The 21533-nt window shown below is 38.2% G+C and overlaps 2 protein-coding genes across 2 annotated transcripts in view; both read left to right on the top strand.

Moving 5' to 3' along the window:
• The window catches only part of LOC107557602 (death-associated protein kinase 1-like), a 79588-nt gene extending 66911 nt beyond the window's left edge, over positions 1–12677 (top strand). The window contains exons 19-25 of the mRNA XM_016241081.1: positions 2413–2490; positions 3514–3730; positions 5292–5480; positions 6337–6475; positions 6634–6754; positions 8127–8315; positions 9752–12677. Of these exons, the coding sequence (XP_016096567.1) occupies positions 2413–2490; positions 3514–3730; positions 5292–5480; positions 6337–6475; positions 6634–6754; positions 8127–8315; positions 9752–11020 (2202 nt within the window). The 3' untranslated portion in view covers positions 11021–12677. The remainder of the gene's footprint in view (positions 1–2412; positions 2491–3513; positions 3731–5291; positions 5481–6336; positions 6476–6633; positions 6755–8126; positions 8316–9751) is intronic.
• Positions 12678–16703: 4026 nt separating this feature from the next.
• On the top strand, positions 16704–21397 carry ctsla (cathepsin La). The gene is made up of 8 exons (XM_016241087.1): positions 16704–16798; positions 18468–18603; positions 18680–18802; positions 18892–19044; positions 20188–20412; positions 20503–20671; positions 20892–21009; positions 21098–21397. Exons 1-8 carry the CDS (start codon positions 16746–16748, stop codon positions 21195–21197), a joined length of 1077 nt encoding a protein of 358 aa, XP_016096573.1. The 5' UTR covers positions 16704–16745; the 3' UTR covers positions 21198–21397.
• Positions 21398–21533: the final 136 nt, after the last annotated feature.

The raw sequence follows: 21533 nt of genomic DNA on the forward strand, positions 1-21533 counted from the left end.
GAGAGCATTTGGGGTGGGCCTAAGACTGCAGCAGCGCTCACATGAAGTGCTCACGACTTCATAAGTGAGAAACAGGCAGTTTCCGATAGCACGTGAAGACAGCAGAGAAGCGCTCTCGCTCAACACAGTGGAGTGCATCATTTTGTTAACTTTGTGGTTTATTATTTTGAGTCGTTTGGGATGCAGTAACACACGGCCCTCTCACAATAGATTGCTTTACAGATCTATCACTTTTGCCGCTCAGAAATGTTCACGCAATCATGTTGTACGTATCAGAAGTTCCACGCTCCGCTCACACTACATGCGTACCGAGCCCAAGTGAACCGCGCTCTGGGCCACCTCTTCCAACTGAGCCAGGGCCGGCTAAACAAACCGCTGCACAGAGCGATCACACTAGTCAAATGAACCGGGCTTTGGGGGTCAGACACGCTCAGGCATGGTTAAGATTGCCTAGTGTGATACACCCTTATTCTCCCGCATCCCGCACACAGGAGTCTCTACCCACCTGCACTCACCCGTCTAGTGTTGTCCCGCGCCGCACTCTGCTGCGTTAGATCCCATGATAGTGCAGGTCTCTACTCAGAAGGAGCCTGTTATAATGTTATGATCGAGGCTCTGGGCTCTGAGCATAACTTGTTTTTCTATAACAAGCTATAAAATATTTTCTATAAAAACGTTAATGCCCTGTCAGTGGCAAATAGCTTTGGTTTTATATTTAATTTGATTACATTAATGTTGTAAGTTCAGATTTACAATACATATTTTAACTGCTACTATGTAAAAGGAATACTGCTGTAAAAAATGCACATTATTTGTTTAAAGTGTTTGCTAACCAAATGTTATTACACTTTTGTTCATATAGCAGTACTTTTAAATGAAAAAGTGCACAATACACTACTTTTGAATTCATTATTGAATTCATTATTTTTTTTAAATCCAAGGACACATTCAATTGATAAAACATGACAGTAAAGACATTGATTGTGTTGAAAAAGATTTTTATTTCAAGTAGATGCTGTTCTTTTGAACTTTGTATTCATCAAAGAATCTTTAAAAAACATATAACATGGTTGCCACAAAAAATATTAAGCAGCACAACTGTTTTTCAACACTGATAATAATAAGACATGTTTTTAGAGCACCAGCATATTAGAATTTCTTAAGGATCATTTGACAATGAAGACTGGAGTAATGATTGCTGAAATTCATCTTTGTCATCACAGGTATTAATTAAATTTTTAAATATATTAAAACATTTAATGTTAGAAAAAAACACAAATTTTGGGTCAGTGGGTATATATGTGACCCTGGACCACAAAACCAATCTTAATTTGCACGGGGATATTTGTAGCAATCGCCAAAATTATTTTTATTTTATGCCAAAAATCATTAGGATATTAAGTAAAGATCATGTTCCATGAAGATATTTTGTAAATTTCCTACCGTAAATATATCAAAACTTAATTTTTGATTAGTAATATGCATTGCTAAGGACTTCATTTGGACAACTTTAAAGGCGATTTTCTCAATATTTAGATTTTTTTGTACTCAGATTCCAGATATTCAAATAGTTGTATCTCGGCCAAATCCTATCCTAACAAACCATACATCAATGGAAAGCTTATTTATTCAGCTTTCAGATGATGTATAAATCTCAATTTTGAAAAATTGACACTTAAGACTGGTTTTGTGGTGCAGGGTCTCATATTAAGAGCCAGGCCATATTTTATTCTGTGGTGTAATTGACATCACCTGAACTGTATGGTGCTAAATAGGCTTCTAGCAGCTGAAGAGACTTTTTCCATGGGCGGACAGGCAGATTGCAGCAGAAGTAAGTGGTGGTGGGTGAACCATTGAAGGAAAATATTACCCACTATATCACAACTCTTTTTCAATAAGAGCCACAGTCAGGCAGAAGGGAATCACATGCAATCCCATGAAACTGTTGCAAATGAGTGAATGACTGTGTGCCAGGACGCCACACTTGTTCTGACTTATAATTTTTTGGACTGATAATTTCATTTTTGTGGTCTTTTATATACACACATTTCATATATACAATCATCTGATATGTCCTGAAGGCAGCATTACACCTGCCAGCCATAATCATCACTGTACCCGCTGTTGAGCTGTTAGGTGATATTCTCTCTCTTCTTTCTTTCTCACTTTTTCTTGTTAGCTTCTAACTTTCTCTTTTACACCCTACCCTGCAAACACACACTCTCTCTCTGTATCTATCAGAGCTTTATTTTAGTGCGGTGGTCTGGTAATACTGAGCAGATGAATGGCTGACAGACTTTTATTTATCTAGCTTTACTCATTCATCCGTGTCACTGGACGCTGACAGGCCCTGCATTGCCTGTAATGTTCTGTGCGCTGCAGTTTATCCATCACTGTCATTGTCTCTCGCAGGATGGGAAGACAGCAGAGGATCTCGCGATTGCAGAGCAGCAGGAGCATGTAGCAGTGCTGCTGGCCAAGCTGAAAAAGGTGTGAGTCTTTGTTTATTATTCATCTCACTGAGACTCAAGAGAGATTAATTTGCATTACATGAATGCTTTGTGAAGGCTTATGAGATCCTTGTTGTATTTTATATGACACCTGCAAGACATGACAGTTTTACTCAATAATGACTCTTATCCCACTGAGATGTATGCTGATTTTGATATTTTTGAAATAAATATTTGACGTTCAGAGCATATTTTAACCCATTGGTCTGCTATTAGTGATTCCGGGTAACCCCCACTGGTCCAAAATCCAACTCCATGTAGATATCAAAGTTTGTAAGATGTTGTGAAAGCCACATGTGAAAATGAATGGGAAGATACTTTCAGAACTAAAAGGGGATAGGCATTGTTGCACTGTATAGTGTCATGTTCTTACTATGTTTTTTGGATATGTACTGTGGTATTCTTTAAAATACCATGGAATAACATGTAAATATGATGGTTCAATAATAAGGTAGTCAATCAGTACATTGGTATTTATTATAACTGATGCTTGCAGCCTCTCAAACATGGCATCCTATCTGCCAATTAATCCCACTAAAGTCACAGATGGCGTTTTGAAGCTCTTATGTAGTCCTTTGATGTGGCGAAAACATTTTCAAGGTTACTAAAAATAGATTTTCCATATTCTAAGATATTTCACATCTAATTTGACCTTCAGTCTACATCATTTTTTAATGCTTCAGTCACTCAGATTTGATCTAATGTTGAGATGTACGGTTTATCTATTAACCACAGACTTGACGTTAGATTTTGGAAGTCTTTTAATTTGACGGTCACATACATGATTTAATATATGGCATTTAGCGTCTTGCATTTTGCTTCAAAAAGTGGATTATGCTCAGTTAGAGGACTCTGAATACTAGCTATTAAGAGCCTATTAATTACACTCATTAGGATGCACTGAGCATTCTCAGACACATTAACATTGTCATTGGTCCATATGTCATATTGTAATGCCACTGGATTGTGTTAATTTGCATACCCTTTGTGACTGGTCTTACAGGACAACCATAAGAGCATTTACATCCAGCAGCTGCGGCCCACACAGACCCTCCAACCTCGCATCAAACTCAAGCTGTTCGGCCATTCAGGAGCAGGGAAGAGCACTCTGGTGGAGTCTTTGAAGTGTGGCATCTTGCGGAGTTTCTTCAGGAGGAGGAGGACCAGGTTGACCAACCCTGTCCGGCACCCAGCCTCACCGGTCACCTCCAAACCTGCAGGTAGGGTGATGTGTTTTCCTTCTTCATCTATAGAAAAGCTGAAAATTAAAGGAATTGTTCTTTTCAAGATGTAGATGAGTTTGTTTCTTCATCAGAATGTATTTGGAGAAATTTAGTATTCCATTACTTGCTCACCAATCGATCCTCTGCAGTGAATGGGTGCCGTCAGAATAAGACCCCAGACTGCTGATACAAAAAAAAAATAGTAATCCACAACGCGGTTTCAGTCCATCAATTAACATTTTATGAAGTGAAAAGCTGCACGTTTGTAAGAAACATATCCATCAAGGCATTTTACCTTTAAATCGTCATTTCTGACCGATATAATAATGCTTTCTCCAGTGGAAAAAGTCCATCCCCTGTTGTCCACTCACATCAAAATCCACCAACATATTTGGACTGTTTTCACTTGTAAATAATGCTTGAGCTATGCATATTTCTCTCCTGATTCAACTAAGATGACTTGTTCATTGGAGAAAGCAATGGTTTTAAGTTAAAAACTGTTTTAAGTTAAAAATGTGTTGATGGATTTGTTTCTGACAAACATGCAGCTTTTGACTTCAAGAAGATGTTAATTGATGGATGGGAGTCGTGTGGATTACATGTGGATTATTGTGATGTTTTTATCAACTGTTTGGACTCTCATTCTGACGGCACCCATTCACTGCAGAGGATCCATTGGTGAGCAAGGGATGTAATTCAAAATTTCTCAAAATCTGTTGCGGGGAAGAAACAAATCTTGGATGGCCCGAGGGTGAGGACATTTTCATTTTGGGTGATCTATTCCTTTAAGCTTAGAAACTTGGAGTATTAAGCTTTTTCTGGTCCAACTTTGTTCACTTTCCTCACTCATTCCCAGATTAACACACACACCATAGTGCTATCATTGGAAGGCGCAATCACATCAATGTAATGCATTACACATGAAGCTAACTTTTTTACTGCCACAGCCAAATTGAGGAAGTCGTCTCTAGGTTTCTATGAGAAAAGTTTTTAGAAAGAACCAAAGTTTAGTGGAAAGCGTTGATTGTGCGAGACATATGCAGCACAGTGTGACTAACACGTTTGCAAGGTATAAAAATCATCTGACTCTCATGTTATTTCTCCAACTAAAATGGCTGTTAGCACGTTTTTTTTTTCAGGAATTTTGTTTTTCCCAGCTGAGCTATTTTTATTATGTATATTTGTGGTGATACTGCCTCATCTCTTGTGGAGTTTTTTAACGTACAATCTTTGTCCATTGCCATTCCATATCTTTATCCACACGGATACATGTAATCTCAAAATATATATCAGAAAAAGGGAACCTTTACTAAATATTTATTTTTCTGTCAACACTGGAAAGCTGGAATCAGGCGTTTAGGAAAGAGCTCCCCCATGTGGTGGGTTTCCACATTTTAAGAATATTTCATGACATTTTATAATAATATGCATAGTTTATCCTTTAGCTACAAACATATCCTTATTGTATATATTGTTATCTATTATAAGAAGTCAGTTCCATCTAGTTTACAGCCTGTCTTTCTTTTTGCTTCCCTGTTTGTGTGTTGTGTGCCTGTAGTGTCTGTCAGCATCTCTAACCTGTACCCAGGCTGTGAGAATGTCAGTGTGCGGAGCCGCAGTATGATGTTTGAGCCAAGTTTGACTAAAGGAGTGCTTGAGGTCTTTAGTCCTGTCCATAACGCTCTCTCCACGGCTGACGACACCGCCACCAAAGCCATCGACATCCAGAACGCCAATGTCAATGGTAGTGTTATTGTGGCAAATGAGTAAAGCATTAAATAGACATAACAAAGTCTGGCTGTAGAAGTCAATGAATTATTTGTTTTATTTCCATGTCATTCAACACCAGTCTATAATTGGCAAACATTTTGTTTTTATTTTTTTACCATTGAGTTTGTCAGTCTATCCATGGCCTGTTCACATAGAATACATTATCACATTCCATTTGTGCTATTTATGCTTGGTGTTTCTGTGTACATATACGCTAGATGGATGTTTTGGCTACTGCGTCATGTCTTGCTGTTTTCACACCATGAGCACCATATATTTATGTTAAAAGCAGTTCTACTTTTGAAAGCGTACTTTTCTTGAGACCCTTTGCATTCCCCATGTGTTACTGTTTTTGACATTTTTTTAAATAGTTAAATATTTGTAACAAATTATTTTTATATTAATTATTTGTTTTGAATGCACAAGTTAAATTGACAGTCATATGATAGAAATGAGCTCATGCGTGCAGTTTTGTTCTCTGTGTATCACTGTTTCACTGTTCTCCATTCTGTGTGCTTCATTAATGCTGTTTGTAGTTTTCTCATTCTTGTCTCTCTCAAACTCTCTCAGTAATTTCAGCCTGGCTTGCCATTGCTTTCACTGTAGTGATGGTTGATGAATTTGTGTAAGTACTGTAGCAGGCACATCCATAGAGCTATGGATAATGCCAAAAGAGACTTCATTAGAGTTGGTGCATCAGTCTTAATCTAGGAATCTAGTTTTTGTTCTATGGTTCTCAGATATTTTTGAGTTTATTTGAGAGTTGAGATTATGCATAATGATCAAAGATGTTAAGAATAGACAATAAAACTGCCTCTCTGTTGTATCCACAGCCTTTGGAGGGAAGATCAGGAATCCACTGCGTGTGGTCCTGGTGGCCTCACATGCTGACATTGTGAATCTGCCCCGATCGTTTGGGGGAGAGTTCAGCTATGACAAGGAGAGATCTCTACTTAAAGAAGTCAGAAACAGGTGATTAAATGAATATAAAATGTCAGTTTGAAGCTATGAGACCTATAAGTACATTAAGTGAGCATTTTTGAAGGACTGACTAGATCATAGTGATTAAAGTGATTTGATGGATGAGCCAAACTATTAAACTGATTATAATGCATTTTCTTCCCTCTCAGGTTTGGGAATGATCTGCATATTGCAGAGAAGCTCTTTGTCATGGATGCAGGAGCGTCCAACTCCAAAGACATAAAGCTGCTGAGAAACCTTCTGTTGGAGCTCCGCAACACCATCATCTCTGTAAGATCGGTCTCCATTCTACTACACCTCCCAGCACTTTGTCATTTCAGTAACCTAAATGTAGCATTAAAGGGATAGTTCACCCAAAAATTAAAGTTCTGTCATTAATTACTCACCCTCATGTCGTTCCAGACCCGTAAGTTCATCTTCGGAACATAAATTAAGATATTTTTGATTAAATCTAAGAGCTTTCTGACCCTGCATAGACTTAGACAGCAAGGGAACTACCACCTTCAAGGCCAAGAGAGGTTGTTAGGACATTGTTAAAATAGTCCATGTGACAACAGTGGTTCAACCTTAATGTTATGAAGCTACGAGAATACTTTGTGTGCAAAGAAAACAAAAATAATGACTTTATTCCACAATTTCTTCTCTTCCCTGTCAGTCTTCGTCATGCGTTCACGAGAGTTCCACAGCGCATGCGTGTGGTGCTGCTGACGCGGGAGCTAACATTCTGATGTACAACCCAGATGCGCTGTGCCTTGTTTGCAAGCAGAGGAATGCACACGCATGCGTCGTATTACTCTCCTGAACACACGTCAAAGACTTACACGGAAGACAAGAAATCGTTGAATAAAGTCATTATTTTTGTTTTCTTTGCGCACAGAAGTATTCTTGTAGCTTAATAAAATTACAGTTGAACCACTGATGTCACATGGGCTATTTTAACAATGTCCTCCTCACTTCCTTGCTGTCTATGCAGGGCCAGAAAGCTCTCGGATTTCATCAAAAATATCTTAATTTGTGTTCCGAAGATGAATAAAGGTCTCAGCGGTTTGGAACGACATGAAAGTGAGTAATTAATGACAGAATTTTCATTTGTGAGTGAACTATCCCTTTAAATTACTGGAAACACGCACTTTTTTGATTCTGATCTGGGTCTGATCTCAATAATAAAGCTCTTTTCATTTCTTTACCATGCACACACACACACACACACACAGAAATACACAATATCAAACACTGACACTCAGATCCCTCGCTAATCCATTCTGCTCGTTCTCCTCCTACATCTCTCTTTCTGTCTCTCTCACTCCTACACATACCTGTACAGATTACTTTCTCATCTTTCTCATATATTGCGTCTGGATTTTTGTGTATATTATGAAGGAAAAAGAAGTAATTACTATAGTTTTTAAATACGTAATTTATATAGTACAATATCTTTGAGGTGTTAAAGGAGACTTTCATTTATCAGTGGTGATTTCTACTATTGCTCCTACTTTCAGTTAATGGGGGAAAATTTAGACCATATTTGGGGGTCTGTTCTTTTGACTTGGGCTAGAAAATAATTACCTAGCAACAACTTAGTGACCCCATTGGCATTTTTTCCAGAGATGTAAAATTGCTTTTCTCTCTGTCATTTTCACAGACCTGCAGGCCGATGACTCAGCTGGCAGAGAAGCTGTTGTCCACTCTGCCTTCCTGGCGGAAACTGAACGGACCAAACCAGTTAATGTCATGGCAACAGTTTGTTGTGGATGTGCAAGAACAAATCAACCCTCTAGCCAGTGAAGAGGATCTGCGGGAACTGACTTCACAACTTCACAGCATGGGAGAGGTGTGTGTGTGTGTGTGTGTGGGCGGCCCAGTGAATGTGTGAGAGAGTGTGTGTGTGTGTGTGTGTGTGACGATGAGCAGATGAATAAATATGTATGAATGTTTGAATTATGGTTATATTGCTGTGGGTATAGCATAAGTGTGTTTGAAGTAGATGCTCTGTATCATTAATTAAAATTGTAGTTTTCATACATTATGCTATACTATCGTGCACGCCCCGCTATTAATGCCACATCCATTACTTCCAAACCACTTAAAGTATACAATGCAGAACATCTACAAACATGTTTTTATGTGGATTCAAATGAGTTGGTGGGTGTCAGCAACTAAATAGGGGCCTTTGCAGTCTATTGACCACCCACAACCATTACAACAACAGCTTCACCGATAGAGAGAGCAGGTGAATGAGTCATTCTCATCAATATTAGTCATTTGTGTTTTCAGCAGCAACACTTAAACACATATTAGGGAATGTTTTGATGTTGATGGGCTGAAATGCCAAGCTGTGATTCAGCTTTATTAACATTTACTTACATAAGATACTCTGTTTAAGGGACTTCAGCTCCCGTGTTTAACCACAGCCCTTTTAAAATCCGTTATGTCATGTCTCTTCAAAGAATAAGTCACACAAAAATAACAATTCACATCAGCCTGTATGACTGATTTGTGTGAATCAAAATGAAAAATGTTGAAGAATGGACTGAAAGTGCATGAGAATCTGGGCTGCCAAGCTCTGAAATGACAGAAGATCACTGTATAAATCACATGTTTCATAAATGTGTTTGCTGTATTCCAAGTCTTCTGAATTTATAAAATAGCTCAGAATAATGAACTGACCCAAATTCAAGGCATTTCAAGTACGCCCCCATAACTACTGATTTACTGACATGATATCTACCGATGATTTTATTCACATTTATTTGAAAAAGAATAAGTGAGTTGAGCCCCAAAAGTGACACATCTGCTGAACTGTTACGGTCTGTTCACACCAACTCAAATATTCAACATGAACTTTCGGTCTGATTTTCACATACAATATGCCTATTCGGGCCAAAGTGTATTCAGATTTTGTATTCACTATGGTTGTTATCACACAACACCAAATACAAAGTAGAGAGACTAGAGAACCTGTTCCCGATTCTTCCTCTGTTATTCACTGGTGCTTTGCAAAATAATCTGTTAGTGCAACCATGTTGTAATTTTATGCAACAACTGCAGCTCTAGTGATGTGATCAAAAGCATTAATCGTATTGGTTGGCCAGTTTTCTTGCTAGTATTATGGAAAAAGGTTTATAACATCGTTTTAGAATTTTCGTGACCGTCTGAACTGATGCATTAACAGCCATTCAAATTTGATCTCAACGAATATTTGTCTTGGTGTCTTTGGAATCTTGTAATCACCCATTTGCTTGTACTCAATCATTTTCTGTCTTCTAGATTAACATCATGCAGAGTGAGACTGTCCAGGACGTTGTCCTGTTAGATCCTCGCTGGCTTTGTGGTAATGTACTTGGCAAGCTCCTCTCAATTGAAACCCCCAAAGCAATCCACCACTACCGTGGCCGCTACCGCGTGGAAGAACTCCAAAACCTTGTCTCCGAAGGTGACATCGATGAACTTCTCCAGGTGCTCGACGCCATGGATGTATGTGCCCGCGACTTAGCCAACCCCGGAATGGTCGACATTCCCGCCCTCATACGCACGGGTGGCCTACAGCACACCTGGACCGACGAGGAAGACATCGAAGGCGAGGACACTTTGCTTTACGGTGGTGTGCGAGTTGTCCCTGCGGAACACTTGGCGCCATTCCCTTGTGGACTTTTCCATAAGTTGCAAGTGAACTTGTGCAGGTGGAGCCGGCAGCAGAAGCCAGAGGTCGAGGCTGAGGATGTGAGGTTGTGGAGCAGCGGAGCTCGGGTTGGACTCGGCGGCGCTGAGGCACTGGTTCTGCTTGTGAACCACGGGCAGGGCATGGAAGTACAGTTACGAGGACCTGACTCGGATCCCGGCCGTTGCTATGCTTTATTGGACACGTTGTGCGGCATGGCAGAAGGTCTGTTAGCTGCTACGTTACCCGGTTTGCTTACCGCCCGGCATTATCTTAGCCCTCAGCAGCTGCGGGAACACCATGGCCCCGTCATGCTCTACCAACCGAGAGACTTTTTCCGTGCTCAGGCGCGAGGCGAGAACGCGCTTTCGAACACTATGGGCGGCTATCGTGAGAGCTTTGTCAGTATCGTAGCATTAGGTTGCACCCAGGTCTACAAACAGGGCAGTCTTGGTGGGGAAGTGCCCGTGGCGGAGGTCAGTCACCTGGCTCGACGCAAGCTCTGCCGCCTGCTGGACCCTCCCGATGCCCTTGGGAAGGACTGGTGCCTGCTTGCCATGAACTTGGGCCTCAGCGAGCTCGCTGCTAAATACAGTTCTGGCACCAACGGGACTCTGCCTGCAGACCCCCTTTCCCTTCCCAGTCCCACAGCCACGCTCCTGCAGGAGTGGAGCCAGCGACCCGATTCAACCATAGGCATTTTGCTCGCCAAGGTGCGAGAACTCGGTCGTCGGGATGCAGCAGATTTCCTCCTTAGAGCTGCACCCGTGTTCCGGGTCAACTTGGAAATACTGGGCACCCCGCCGGAGCCCTACAGCCCGGTATGTAATGGGGGCGGCACATCCTTCAACTCCATCAGTTCCGTGATCTCTCGTTAGGACGTCACTTGTGTCTATAGAGAAACGTGCAATTGACCGGTGGAGCGGTGTTCAATCTCAAGCTCCCTGGTGTCCTGAGACGGAAGTATTTGAATCAGATACTCTGCTCATGTCCATTTTGTTCCCCTTCGCGATTTCTGAATGTTCATTCTTGGTGTCTCTGAAAAGGTGCCTATGTGCTTTTTTTTCTGCAAATCTTTTATTGACTGTCTCACATTCCCAAGGTGAAACTGCAGGCGGACTTTTTTTAAACGTTCTTACTGAAGGAAAATTCTATTACTTCTATAAATTCGGACAGCTGTTATTGGGGAATTGCGCTAAATTTGATGACCGAATGATAGATCACTAAGTGCTTGGCAGCATTATTTAATACACGACTCAAGCTATTGAGTGCCTTGAAGATGGTAAGCTGTTGACAAAGAGCCATTGCTATAGATTTCAAAATTGGATGTGCACCTCTGCAAGTGTTTCGGTGTTTACCTGTCTTCTGAAGCTTTTAATGAACATATCTATTAGATTTACACTTTTTCTCAAACATACAAAATTGGGTCACTTGCATTTACTACCTGATTGTTCCTTATTGCAACTAAAACGCATCCTTTATCAGACAGGATTTTATTCAAATGATGAAGCACAAACAAACATACTAAACATTCCTTTAAAAACCGAAATGCATGGTAAATTGTTTTTAAGTCTGGTTTCTAAAATCCCTCACATTTGTCTTATTCACACTTATAGCCTACTTGTCACTTTCACTTTTGTGAAATATTACGGTTCTGACTACCTGTCAAATGGAAATGCTGAAATATTCCAGGCACTTACGTGACAAGTAAGATTTTGTTTTTCTTCGTGTCTGCCGCAGTGTCCTGATAAGCATGATCTTTGTTACAATTGTTCAGCTTAGTTTAATATATTCTGTTTCACACATTTACACTGTTGTTGAGTGTTTAAGTCATGTGTATTCTTTACACTGGAAAATTAATCATAAAATGCTATTCTAAGGGACTTAAATTGGGCAAAAGTGTCATGAAATATGTTGACATTTGCATTGAAACTGTTAAAAGCGATGCCATTCCTCAGTTACAGGAAAACCACTGTACTGAATGTGGTATATTGGACACAAATGAAGTGACAACTTGAAAACTGTAGATGGCAGCAAAGACTCTGTTACATCTAACACATGCTATAACTCTTTTTGCTCTCCTTCTTATGAGGCAGTTGCAGTTTCATCATCATCTTTTGTAATGTCTGAAAGTCCAGACAACTGTTCCACATTATATTTTGGGACAGGTCTATCCTCCAACCTTTCATCATTTCCCTTGCAGGCTTGAATTCACAAACTTTTCTAAAAGGGAATTGGGCATATTGTGTTCTCTCATTCCAAAAGGCACATTTTTATATTGTGATTAAGTCTATGTATTATGGAGCTCTTTCGCTGGTTAGCTGTGGTCAAGGTTCATGATTTTCCCTCTTATGACTTTAACAGGGTACATCAGAGGGGAGTTTATCCTGGTGTATTTAAGACTTGTACAGTCATTTCTTTGCACAAGACCTTCACATTATTGCTCTATTTATATTATGTTCGCATGTCTCTGAATGCCATGTACTTAATACTTCTTCAAACTTTACAGTGTACTACATTTTTTATAATAAATTGTTTACTCAATGATTCTCTGTTCTTTTAAAAAAAAAATCATTTTTACAGTGTTGTTCATGCAATATTTTGCCATCTACATTTCGAGATTTTCAAGATAAAAGATTTTTAGCACAGTAATAATAATAATTAATAAAGTGCCTTTTCCAAGATCAGTGTTGCTGTACATAGAAAATATCAGCCTATGGAACGAAGTTAGTTACAAATATTCACAAATGTACAAACAACGAAAAATAATAAACTACATAAACACTAGAGAGCACTGAGCTGAAAAAAAAACCCCTAAAGTTTTTAGTTGAGATTTGAAAGAAGAGGTTATGGAGATTTCAGCATATTTTACCTTACAAAATGTTAGATTCTTTGGTCTAAATTATGTAATTTGTAACTTAATCTGTCCTAATAATAGCCTATTGTAAAGTTTTCTCAAAAATGTCAAAGTGCCCTCCAGTGAATTCTGGGTAAAGTGGCCTCCAATTCAACCGTGAGAAGCAGAGCCCGCTAAAATGAATCGAAAATGACAATGATGGCATTGCTGTGGATGAATAATTAGTCATGTGCTGTTTTTTTGAAGCGTCAGTGTGTGGCATGACTGAACATGCATTATTCAGCAAATGGAATTACCGCACCTTTATTTCAACATGACATATAGAAGCTTTCCTGTTCTGTTCTTTTTATAGCTCTGTTTATGAAATGGTTTACTTTACTTGTGGTTTTAAAATAGGCTAACTTGCTATTTAGTTACAGTGTAATGCTGAATGCATATCCACTAATCAGAATTTTCAGAGTCATGAATGCTCACGCTTGATCAATTGTACTTCTTTTAACTGCTCCTTTTTGATCATTGCTGGAAGCGCTGGGCTGATAGGTTTCAGTGATAATTGAGCAATCTTCCCATCTATAGCTTCTGTGTGCTTCTTGTGACAGACGAGCCCATTAATCAGTCTAGTTTTCCCCTTTGTTTGTATGTAGATTCAACAGCACTCTAATTCTGGCCTGCCACAAATCTTAACAGTGAACGTAAACAATGTGGAATGTTGTTAACCTGCACTGATGTCCTCACATAGACATACTGATAACAAATTCAATATGCACTGGTTTTGGTGGTCTGTTGATGTGTGAGCCGGGTCATGCAAGTTCACTGCATTCACATTGTTTATGACTTGTGTTCCTTGCGAATATATATGTGATGGAGACCCTTTTGTTTTATAATCTTGTGATTTAGTATATATTAACATTTTAAATGGATTTATTTTAAATGTGATTAAATCTAACATTCAATCAATTGCAATGTGTTTCTAGTTGTGTGAAGAGCTTGTATTTGAACACTGAGGAAGGCATAAGCACTACTGGCTAGTTAATAACAGGTATAATAACTGAAATGCCTATGATTTTCGTATGGGGGTGATCCTATAATTGGAGATACATTTGGCATTTCATTTCATAAGTTAAGGAAAAAAAACTGTTCACTAACAGAAATTCTTTCCAGTATCATATTGAAAACATATTCAATTTTAATAATTCAGTGCTTGCCAAACACAAGTTACTTCCTTTTTTTTTTTTTACGTTTAATTAAAAAACAGATGTCTTTTATGGTATTGTTTGGCAACTCTGTTACGGACAAATTAGGCAATGTGTAGAAATAACAATAAATCATAAAAGGAAAAATCCTTCTTGTATCATTAGACAAACTTACATTCCAACATTTGGAACTGGAGATAATATTTCACCAATGCATACCTTAAAAATTAAATACCCGTCTTCACATAATTGTCCACTTGGAGCAAATATTTTTCATCTAAAAATTAAAAAATATCCAGTAAAAAAAAAAGAGAGAAATGTTGAAATATTATAAGGGATCATATCTCAATAATGTTTGAGATTTTAAACAACAATTGTATAGTTTTTTTGTGAAAATAGTTCATAAACAGAGTTGACCCTTTAAGTAACAGAATTGACCGAATTATCCGGTGGACTGTCAATTCTGTTACACTATTGTCAGCATTGTTACTCTACCTCTGTAACAGAAAATATCCAGTAAAAAAAAAGAGAGAAATGTTGAAATATTATAAGGGATCATATCTCAATAATGTTTGAGATTTTAAACAACAATTGTATAGTTTTTTTGTGAAAATAGTTCATAAACAGAGTTGACCCTTTAAGTAACAGAATTGACCGAATTATCCGGTGGACTGTCAATTCTGTTACACTATTGTCAGCATTGTTACTCTACCTCTGTAACAGAGTTTGACGGTAACAGAATTGACAAATTTATTTTTGCCAAACAGTTTCCAGCATAAATGCTAAGAGCACATGGCACTAATGAAATCATGATTAAAATACCTTTAAATAACCCAATTTGTGATCTGTTTTCCTTTTGATATTGTGGTAACAGCGTCGGCCTTCTTCAAAATAACTCTTGGTATAAACTTTTTAGATTTAAATATTTTCTCAGAGAGAGCACACAGACTTTTCAGTGCTTCAGATCTTATCAGGGAGGGAAAGTATCATCATTTCCTGTAGGCCTATCTTATCATAGTTGTGGGAGATAATTCCACCAATTTAAAGGCAAAATATGGTACGGTAACAGAGTTGACGCAAGATTTATGGACACACGTTTTTATAAGAAAAAAAGTTATTTTAAAACAATTTAATGTTGTAGAATGAAGTAAATTAGTATTTAGGGCTTTTATATATAAAATGAAGGAAATATTACAAAAAGAAAAGTACAATAAAATATTTTGATTACACAATGATACATGATGGAAAAAATCCACCACTCATTCGGACAACAAGAAATCATGATTTTGAGCTATTTAAGACACTTTTTACACAAATTAGTATATTGTTATTGACTGTAACATCTTGTAATTCATAAGACGCAAGATTTATGGACACACGTTTTTATAAGAAAAAAAGTTATTTTAAAACAATTTAATGTTGTAGAATGAAGTAAATTAGTATTTAGGGCTTTTATATATAAAATGAAGGAAATATTACAAAAAGAAAAGTACAATAAAATATTTTGATTACACAATGATACATGATGGAAAAAATCCACCAGACTCATTCGGACAACAAGAAATCATGATTTTGAGCTATTTAAGACACTTTTTACACAAATTAGTATATTGTTATTGACTGTAACATCTTGTAATTCATAAAAATAAGTAAAATTATTAAAATAATTTAAAATATGACCATTTGAAAAAAGCAGAAAGAAATAATGACTTCGGACACCAAATGTATCTTCAATTGTAGAATCACCCATGGAAGTGCTGTGAATGGATTACATATCTTAGAAAATGATACCTTTGCAAAGAAAACCGATCAGTCTGTATGTGCATTCTAATTTAAAACATAGTTGGCAAGCAGTAAATAGTAAATCATTAGCCTAGGCTACAGTATTGGCTTTATACATTTATTGACTTAAATGCAACATGTTATGTTGGTTATGCTGGTTTTTTTTTTTTTTTAAGATAGTAATATTGGTTTTCTTTATGACTAACACCATCAGCCGGGAAGCCGTCACGTGCTGGTGGGTCACATGCTGTGTTGACAAGCAGTAAATAGTAAATCATATAGCCTAGGCTACAGTATTGGCTTTATACATTTATTGACTTAAATGCAACATGTTATGTTGGTTATGCTGGGTTTTTTTTTTTTTTTAAGATAGTAATATTGGTTTTCTTTATGACTAACACCATCAGCCGGGAAGCCGTCACGTGCTGGTGGGTCACATGCTGTGTCGTGCTCATCGGGGGCGGGATCGACAAATCTATAGGCAAGAATCTCGACCAATGAGGCAAGCAGTAAATAGTAAATCATATAGCCTAGGCTACAGTATTGGCTTTATACATTTATTGACTTAAATGCAACATGTTATGTTGGTTATGCTGGTTTTTTTTTTTTTTTTAAGATAGTAATATTGGTTTTCTTTATGACTAACACCATCAGCCGGGAAGCCGTCACGTGCTGGTGGGTCACATGCTGTGTCGTGCTCATCGGGGGCGGGATCGACAAATCTATAGGCAAGAATCTCGACCAATGAGAAATTGAGGAGTTTGCCTTCAGATGCGCTATAAACCTGGGGCCCCTCTGCGAAACAGAATATTCAGGACCGCAGGGTAAGTCAGGAGTTTTTAAAGCTTTCGGGAATCTTGAGTTGTTTGTGCATTTGTTTTGTTTTAAAAAAACGTCGATATGGACACGTCAATGTAATTTTGTTGTATGCATCTTTGTTTTAAGATTTTTTTTTAGCTTAATACAGAGCTTGTTAGGTCGCTTTTTAGCTGAGCCGTCTATACAATACGTTCTTATGAATTGATTGTAACGTTATTTTTTCTAGCGACACTCGGGTTTACCATCTTTTAATCGATGAGCAAAGCGTAACGATTTTTCCCATATCCATTCCTCTAAAATAGTTCCAGTTGTTTCTTTTTCGATTTCCGTGGCCTGGTTTCGGTCTTTGTTTTCTCTTCCTGGGAAACTGTGGGCTGCAGCCTCCAAGATCCCGTGACTGCAGCTAAAGGTTATTCTCTTCTGTGTCCAGACCCGTGTGTCTGTCCGGGGGCCAGTGTAAACAGATATATTTTTGGAAGATATAACTTCCAGACAATGATAGATTCGTTTTTGTTCGGCTCTGTAGGTTAGCGTCTGTTTTCATTTCAAGTTTAATGAACAATAGGCCTACTTCTCCCTTTAGATTACTCACTAATTTTTATTAGCATTCATAACAACGTAACTACCGCTGCCTGCCGGTGGTTCTGCACAGGGTGTAAACAAAGATGTCGGGGCAGTAATCTGATCTCATGACACTGTAGAAATATACACCAGTACTTTTAAATATACATACACGTTTAATTATACAGCAGTGAAGTGACTTTCCTGGAAAACTGTGGGCTGCAGCCTCCAAGATCCCGTGACTGCAGCTAAAGGTTATTCTCTTCTGTGTCCAGACCCGTGTGTCTGTCCGGAGGCCAGTGTAAACAGATATATTTTTGGAAGATATAACTTCCAGACAATGATATAGATTCGTTTTTGTTCGGCTCTGTAGGTTAGCGTCTGTTTTCATTTCAAGTTTAATGAACAATAGGCCTACCTCTTCCTTTAGATTACTCACTAATTTTTATTAGCATTCATAACAACGTAACTACCGCTGCCTGCCGGTGGTTCTGCACAGGGTGTAAACAAAGATGTCGGGGCAGTAATCTGATCTCATGACACTGTAGAAATATACACCAGTACTTTTAAATATACATACACGTTTAATTATACAGCAGTGAAGTGACTGAAATGAATAACTTGCATGACATGAAATTTCAAGCAGTTCTAGCAATCTCTTGCGGTGTGACAAACTTCGCCTGAAACCGTTTAAAATACGTTTATGCCGTATTTAGGGACGTATTAATGAATATTTAATCTATGGAAGCCCATTTCTGCTCTGGAAAAAGATTTGGTAAATGAGAATTATGAAAAGTCGAAATTATGACTAAATCGTAATAATGAGATTAAAAACGAAATTATGAGATAAGTCATGACTTGGTGTCTCATCATTTCGATTTGGAATATCAGTACTATGATTTCATTTCGTTATTTCCACTTTTTTCCCCAAAGTGCCAGAAATAAGCTTTCATATGATATTTGTACGGAAAATAATGCCACCATTCAAATGATTAAAACTAAGATGTATGCATTCACTTGGATACATGTTTTAATCTGTTATCTTCACGTGGAATAAGGTACATTGTCACTTGTTGCAACATGTCTGACCTGTTGTTGTTTTTTTACCCTCAGTGTTTTCATCATGAGGGTGTATTTGGCAGCCTTCACGTTGTGCCTCAGTGCAGTATTTGCTGCTCCAACGTTGGACACGCAGTTAGACGACCATTGGGAGCAGTGGAAGAACTGGCACAGTAAAAAATACCATGAAGTAAGTGTTAAAATTTACATTAACAAGTCGAAAAAGGAGCAAGAAGTGGAACTCGGTGTTATCTCTTTCAACACAGAAGGAGGAGGGGTGGAGGCGAATGGTCTGGGAGAAAAACTTGAAAAAGATCGAACTGCACAATCTTGAGCACTCCATGGGCACACACACTTACAGACTCGGAATGAACCAGTTTGGTGATATGGTAAGACTGCAGAAGAACTTCATTTGAGGTGTTTGCATATTGATTTATGAAATTCCTTCAGCTTTAATCGAACTATTCTATATCTACAGACTCATGAGGAGTTCAGGCAGGTGATGAATGGCTACAAACACAAGAAGGAGAGACGATTCAGGGGATCTCTCTTCATGGAGCCCAACTTCCTGGAGGTCCCAAATAAGTTGGACTGGAGAGAAAAGGGATACGTGACTCCCGTGAAAGATCAGGTGAGATAGTTGCCCGTATATATAAAAAAAATCTAGAATAACAATGCCTTTGAACATGCCTTCTTGTAGCTCAAACAGTACAGCACGGCAATAGTGATGTCAAGGTCATGGGTTTGATTTCCAGAGAAAGCAAGGACTGACAAAATGTGTACCTTGAATGTTTTAGATTATTTAGATTTTTACTTGTAGCTTATTTTGATGTTTGTATTTTGATGTTTGTGATATTATTTTAAGTCATCTCGAAGCCGACTGGTCGATAACAACTGGCTTCAAATGTGGTATTTGCAGGGTGAGTGTGGTTCTTGCTGGGCCTTCAGCACTACTGAAATCTAGAATAACAATGCCTTTGAACATGCCTTCTTGTAGCTCAAACAGTACAGCACGGCAATAGTGATGTCAAGGTCATGGGTTTGATTTCCAGAGAAAGCAAGGACTGACAAAATGTGTACCTTGAATGTAAAGCAAGTCACTTTGGATATATGTAAATGTATTTAAATTCCATAGGGAAAAAATCTTCTAACCACTTTGGAAAATAGATTTATATGATGTGTGTGAGAGACCATTGTTGTGTGTTCCGAATTGACACCAGGAAACATGTTACAAATAAATCATCTTTTGCATTGTGTGCAACGATATTAAAAGTCCCCCTAGCCCTAGCTTTCAAAACATGTTTTAATCTATGGGATCTCTTAACCTCTGTAAATAAAAAAGTAACTAAAAGAAATATAAAAAAAAAGACAAGATATAATTATATTTATAAGAATTTATCAGAATTCATTTTTAAATAAAATACAGTTTCATGGTTACATAAGTTGTATTTTCTTTTCACACATTCTACGTAAATATTTTACATATAACTAGTAAAATGTATATTCATAATAAAATAGCCATTGTATTTTAACTTTTTCAGGTCTAGAAATCACACATTTAAAATTAGGCTACCTAATTTATCCAGGTTTTCAATGGGAACACTGGTTCTTTAAAGAAAAAAAACATGTTTCAGAGGAGAATCAAAATTAGAAATATTTAGATTTTTACTTGTAGCTTATTTTGATGTTTGTATTTTGATGTTTGTGATATTATTTTAAGTCATCTCGAAGCCGACTGGTCGATAACAACTGGCTTCAAATGTGGTATTTGCAGGGTGAGTGTGGTTCTTGCTGGGCCTTCAGCACTACTGGAGCCATGGAGGGTCAGATGTTCCGGAAGTCAGGAAATCTGGTGTCTCTGAGTGAGCAGAACCTGGTGGACTGCTCCCGTCCTGAAGGCAACGAGGGCTGTAACGGAGGTCTAATGGACCAGGCTTTCCAGTACATCAAAGACCAGAATGGTCTGGACTCAGAGGAGTCCTACCCCTATTTGGGAACTGTAAGTTACATTACCTTTTATTCCTATGACATTATACTGATTAATTATATGAAGGATTACCATAACATACATGCTTCTTATCATTTTCAGGATGATCAGCCCTGCCATTATGATCCCAAATACAGCGCAGCTAATGACACTGGATTCGTTGACATTCCCAGTGGAAAGGAACATGCTCTGATGAAAGCTATAGTTGCTGTGGGGCCAGTGTCTGTGGCTATTGACGCTGGACACGAGTCTTTCCAGTTCTACCAGTCAGGTATGTATATTTGTCACCATTAGTTGTTAATGGTAGTTGTTAAATCCCACTGCTCTGGGTGCGCACACTTGGATGGGTAAAATGCAGAGCACAAATTCTGAGTATGGGCCACACATCACATCCTTTCCTTTCCTTTTAAGCCAACTAAATGACTCGGTTATAAGAAATGAGTAATGAAGATGCCATTGATGTGCTCTAATGGATGCATATTTCTTGTTAGGCATCTACTATGAAAAAGACTGCAGCAGCGAGGAGCTAGATCATGGTGTTCTTGCCGTTGGTTATGGGTTTGAGGGCGAGGATGTTGATGGAAAGAAGTATTGGATTGTCAAGAACAGGTAAGAAGATAATTTATACTCTAAAATACTGAATGGGCTACGTTTAAAGCCAGTGTTTTTAACCTAATGTGTGTTTTGTGCATTCTAGCTGGAGTGAGAATTGGGGTGATAAAGGTTATATCTACATGGCCAAGGACAGACACAACCACTGTGGTATTGCTACAGCTGCTAGCTACCCTCTCGTCTAAGGAAGATGTCTCCAGTATCAAGACATAGTAGCAGAAGGTCACATTAGTGTCTCAGTGCCTGAGTGGTTCACTGAAACCCACTAGTGTAGTGAATAAGGAGTCACCTGACACGGGTGACTGTGTGTCTCACAGCCTGGTTGAGACTGTGACAGAGAAACCTCAAGCTCTAGGTATTGTGTGACATTGTTTTAGGAAATTTATGCAATTGTTTTTGGTCATTTTAATGCCACTGATTTAGTTGATTTTTGCCTCTATGTAAATACATATTCTGCAGTGTCTAAATGTACAAATGTGTTTTTTATTTCTACATTCCGTATAATCAATAAAACTTTTAAA

The sequence above is a fragment of the Sinocyclocheilus grahami genome, unplaced genomic scaffold (genome assembly GCF_001515645.1).
Source record: "Sinocyclocheilus grahami isolate Dianchi unplaced genomic scaffold, SAMN03320097.WGS_v1.1 scaffold611.1, whole genome shotgun sequence".
In the NCBI taxonomy this organism is placed as follows: domain Eukaryota; kingdom Metazoa; phylum Chordata; class Actinopteri; order Cypriniformes; family Cyprinidae; genus Sinocyclocheilus; species Sinocyclocheilus grahami.

Coding starts and splice junctions, on each gene's coding strand:
- ctsla (XM_016241087.1), top strand. CDS start 16,746: ATGCGCTATAAACCTGGGGCCCCTCTGCGAAACAGAATATTCAGGACC. Junction 20,413..20,502: donor CCTACCCCTATTTGGGAACT/GTAAGTTACATT, acceptor TATCATTTTCAG/GATGATCAGCCCTGCCATTA. Junction 21,010..21,097: donor TATTGGATTGTCAAGAACAG/GTAAGAAGATAA, acceptor TGTGCATTCTAG/CTGGAGTGAGAATTGGGGTG.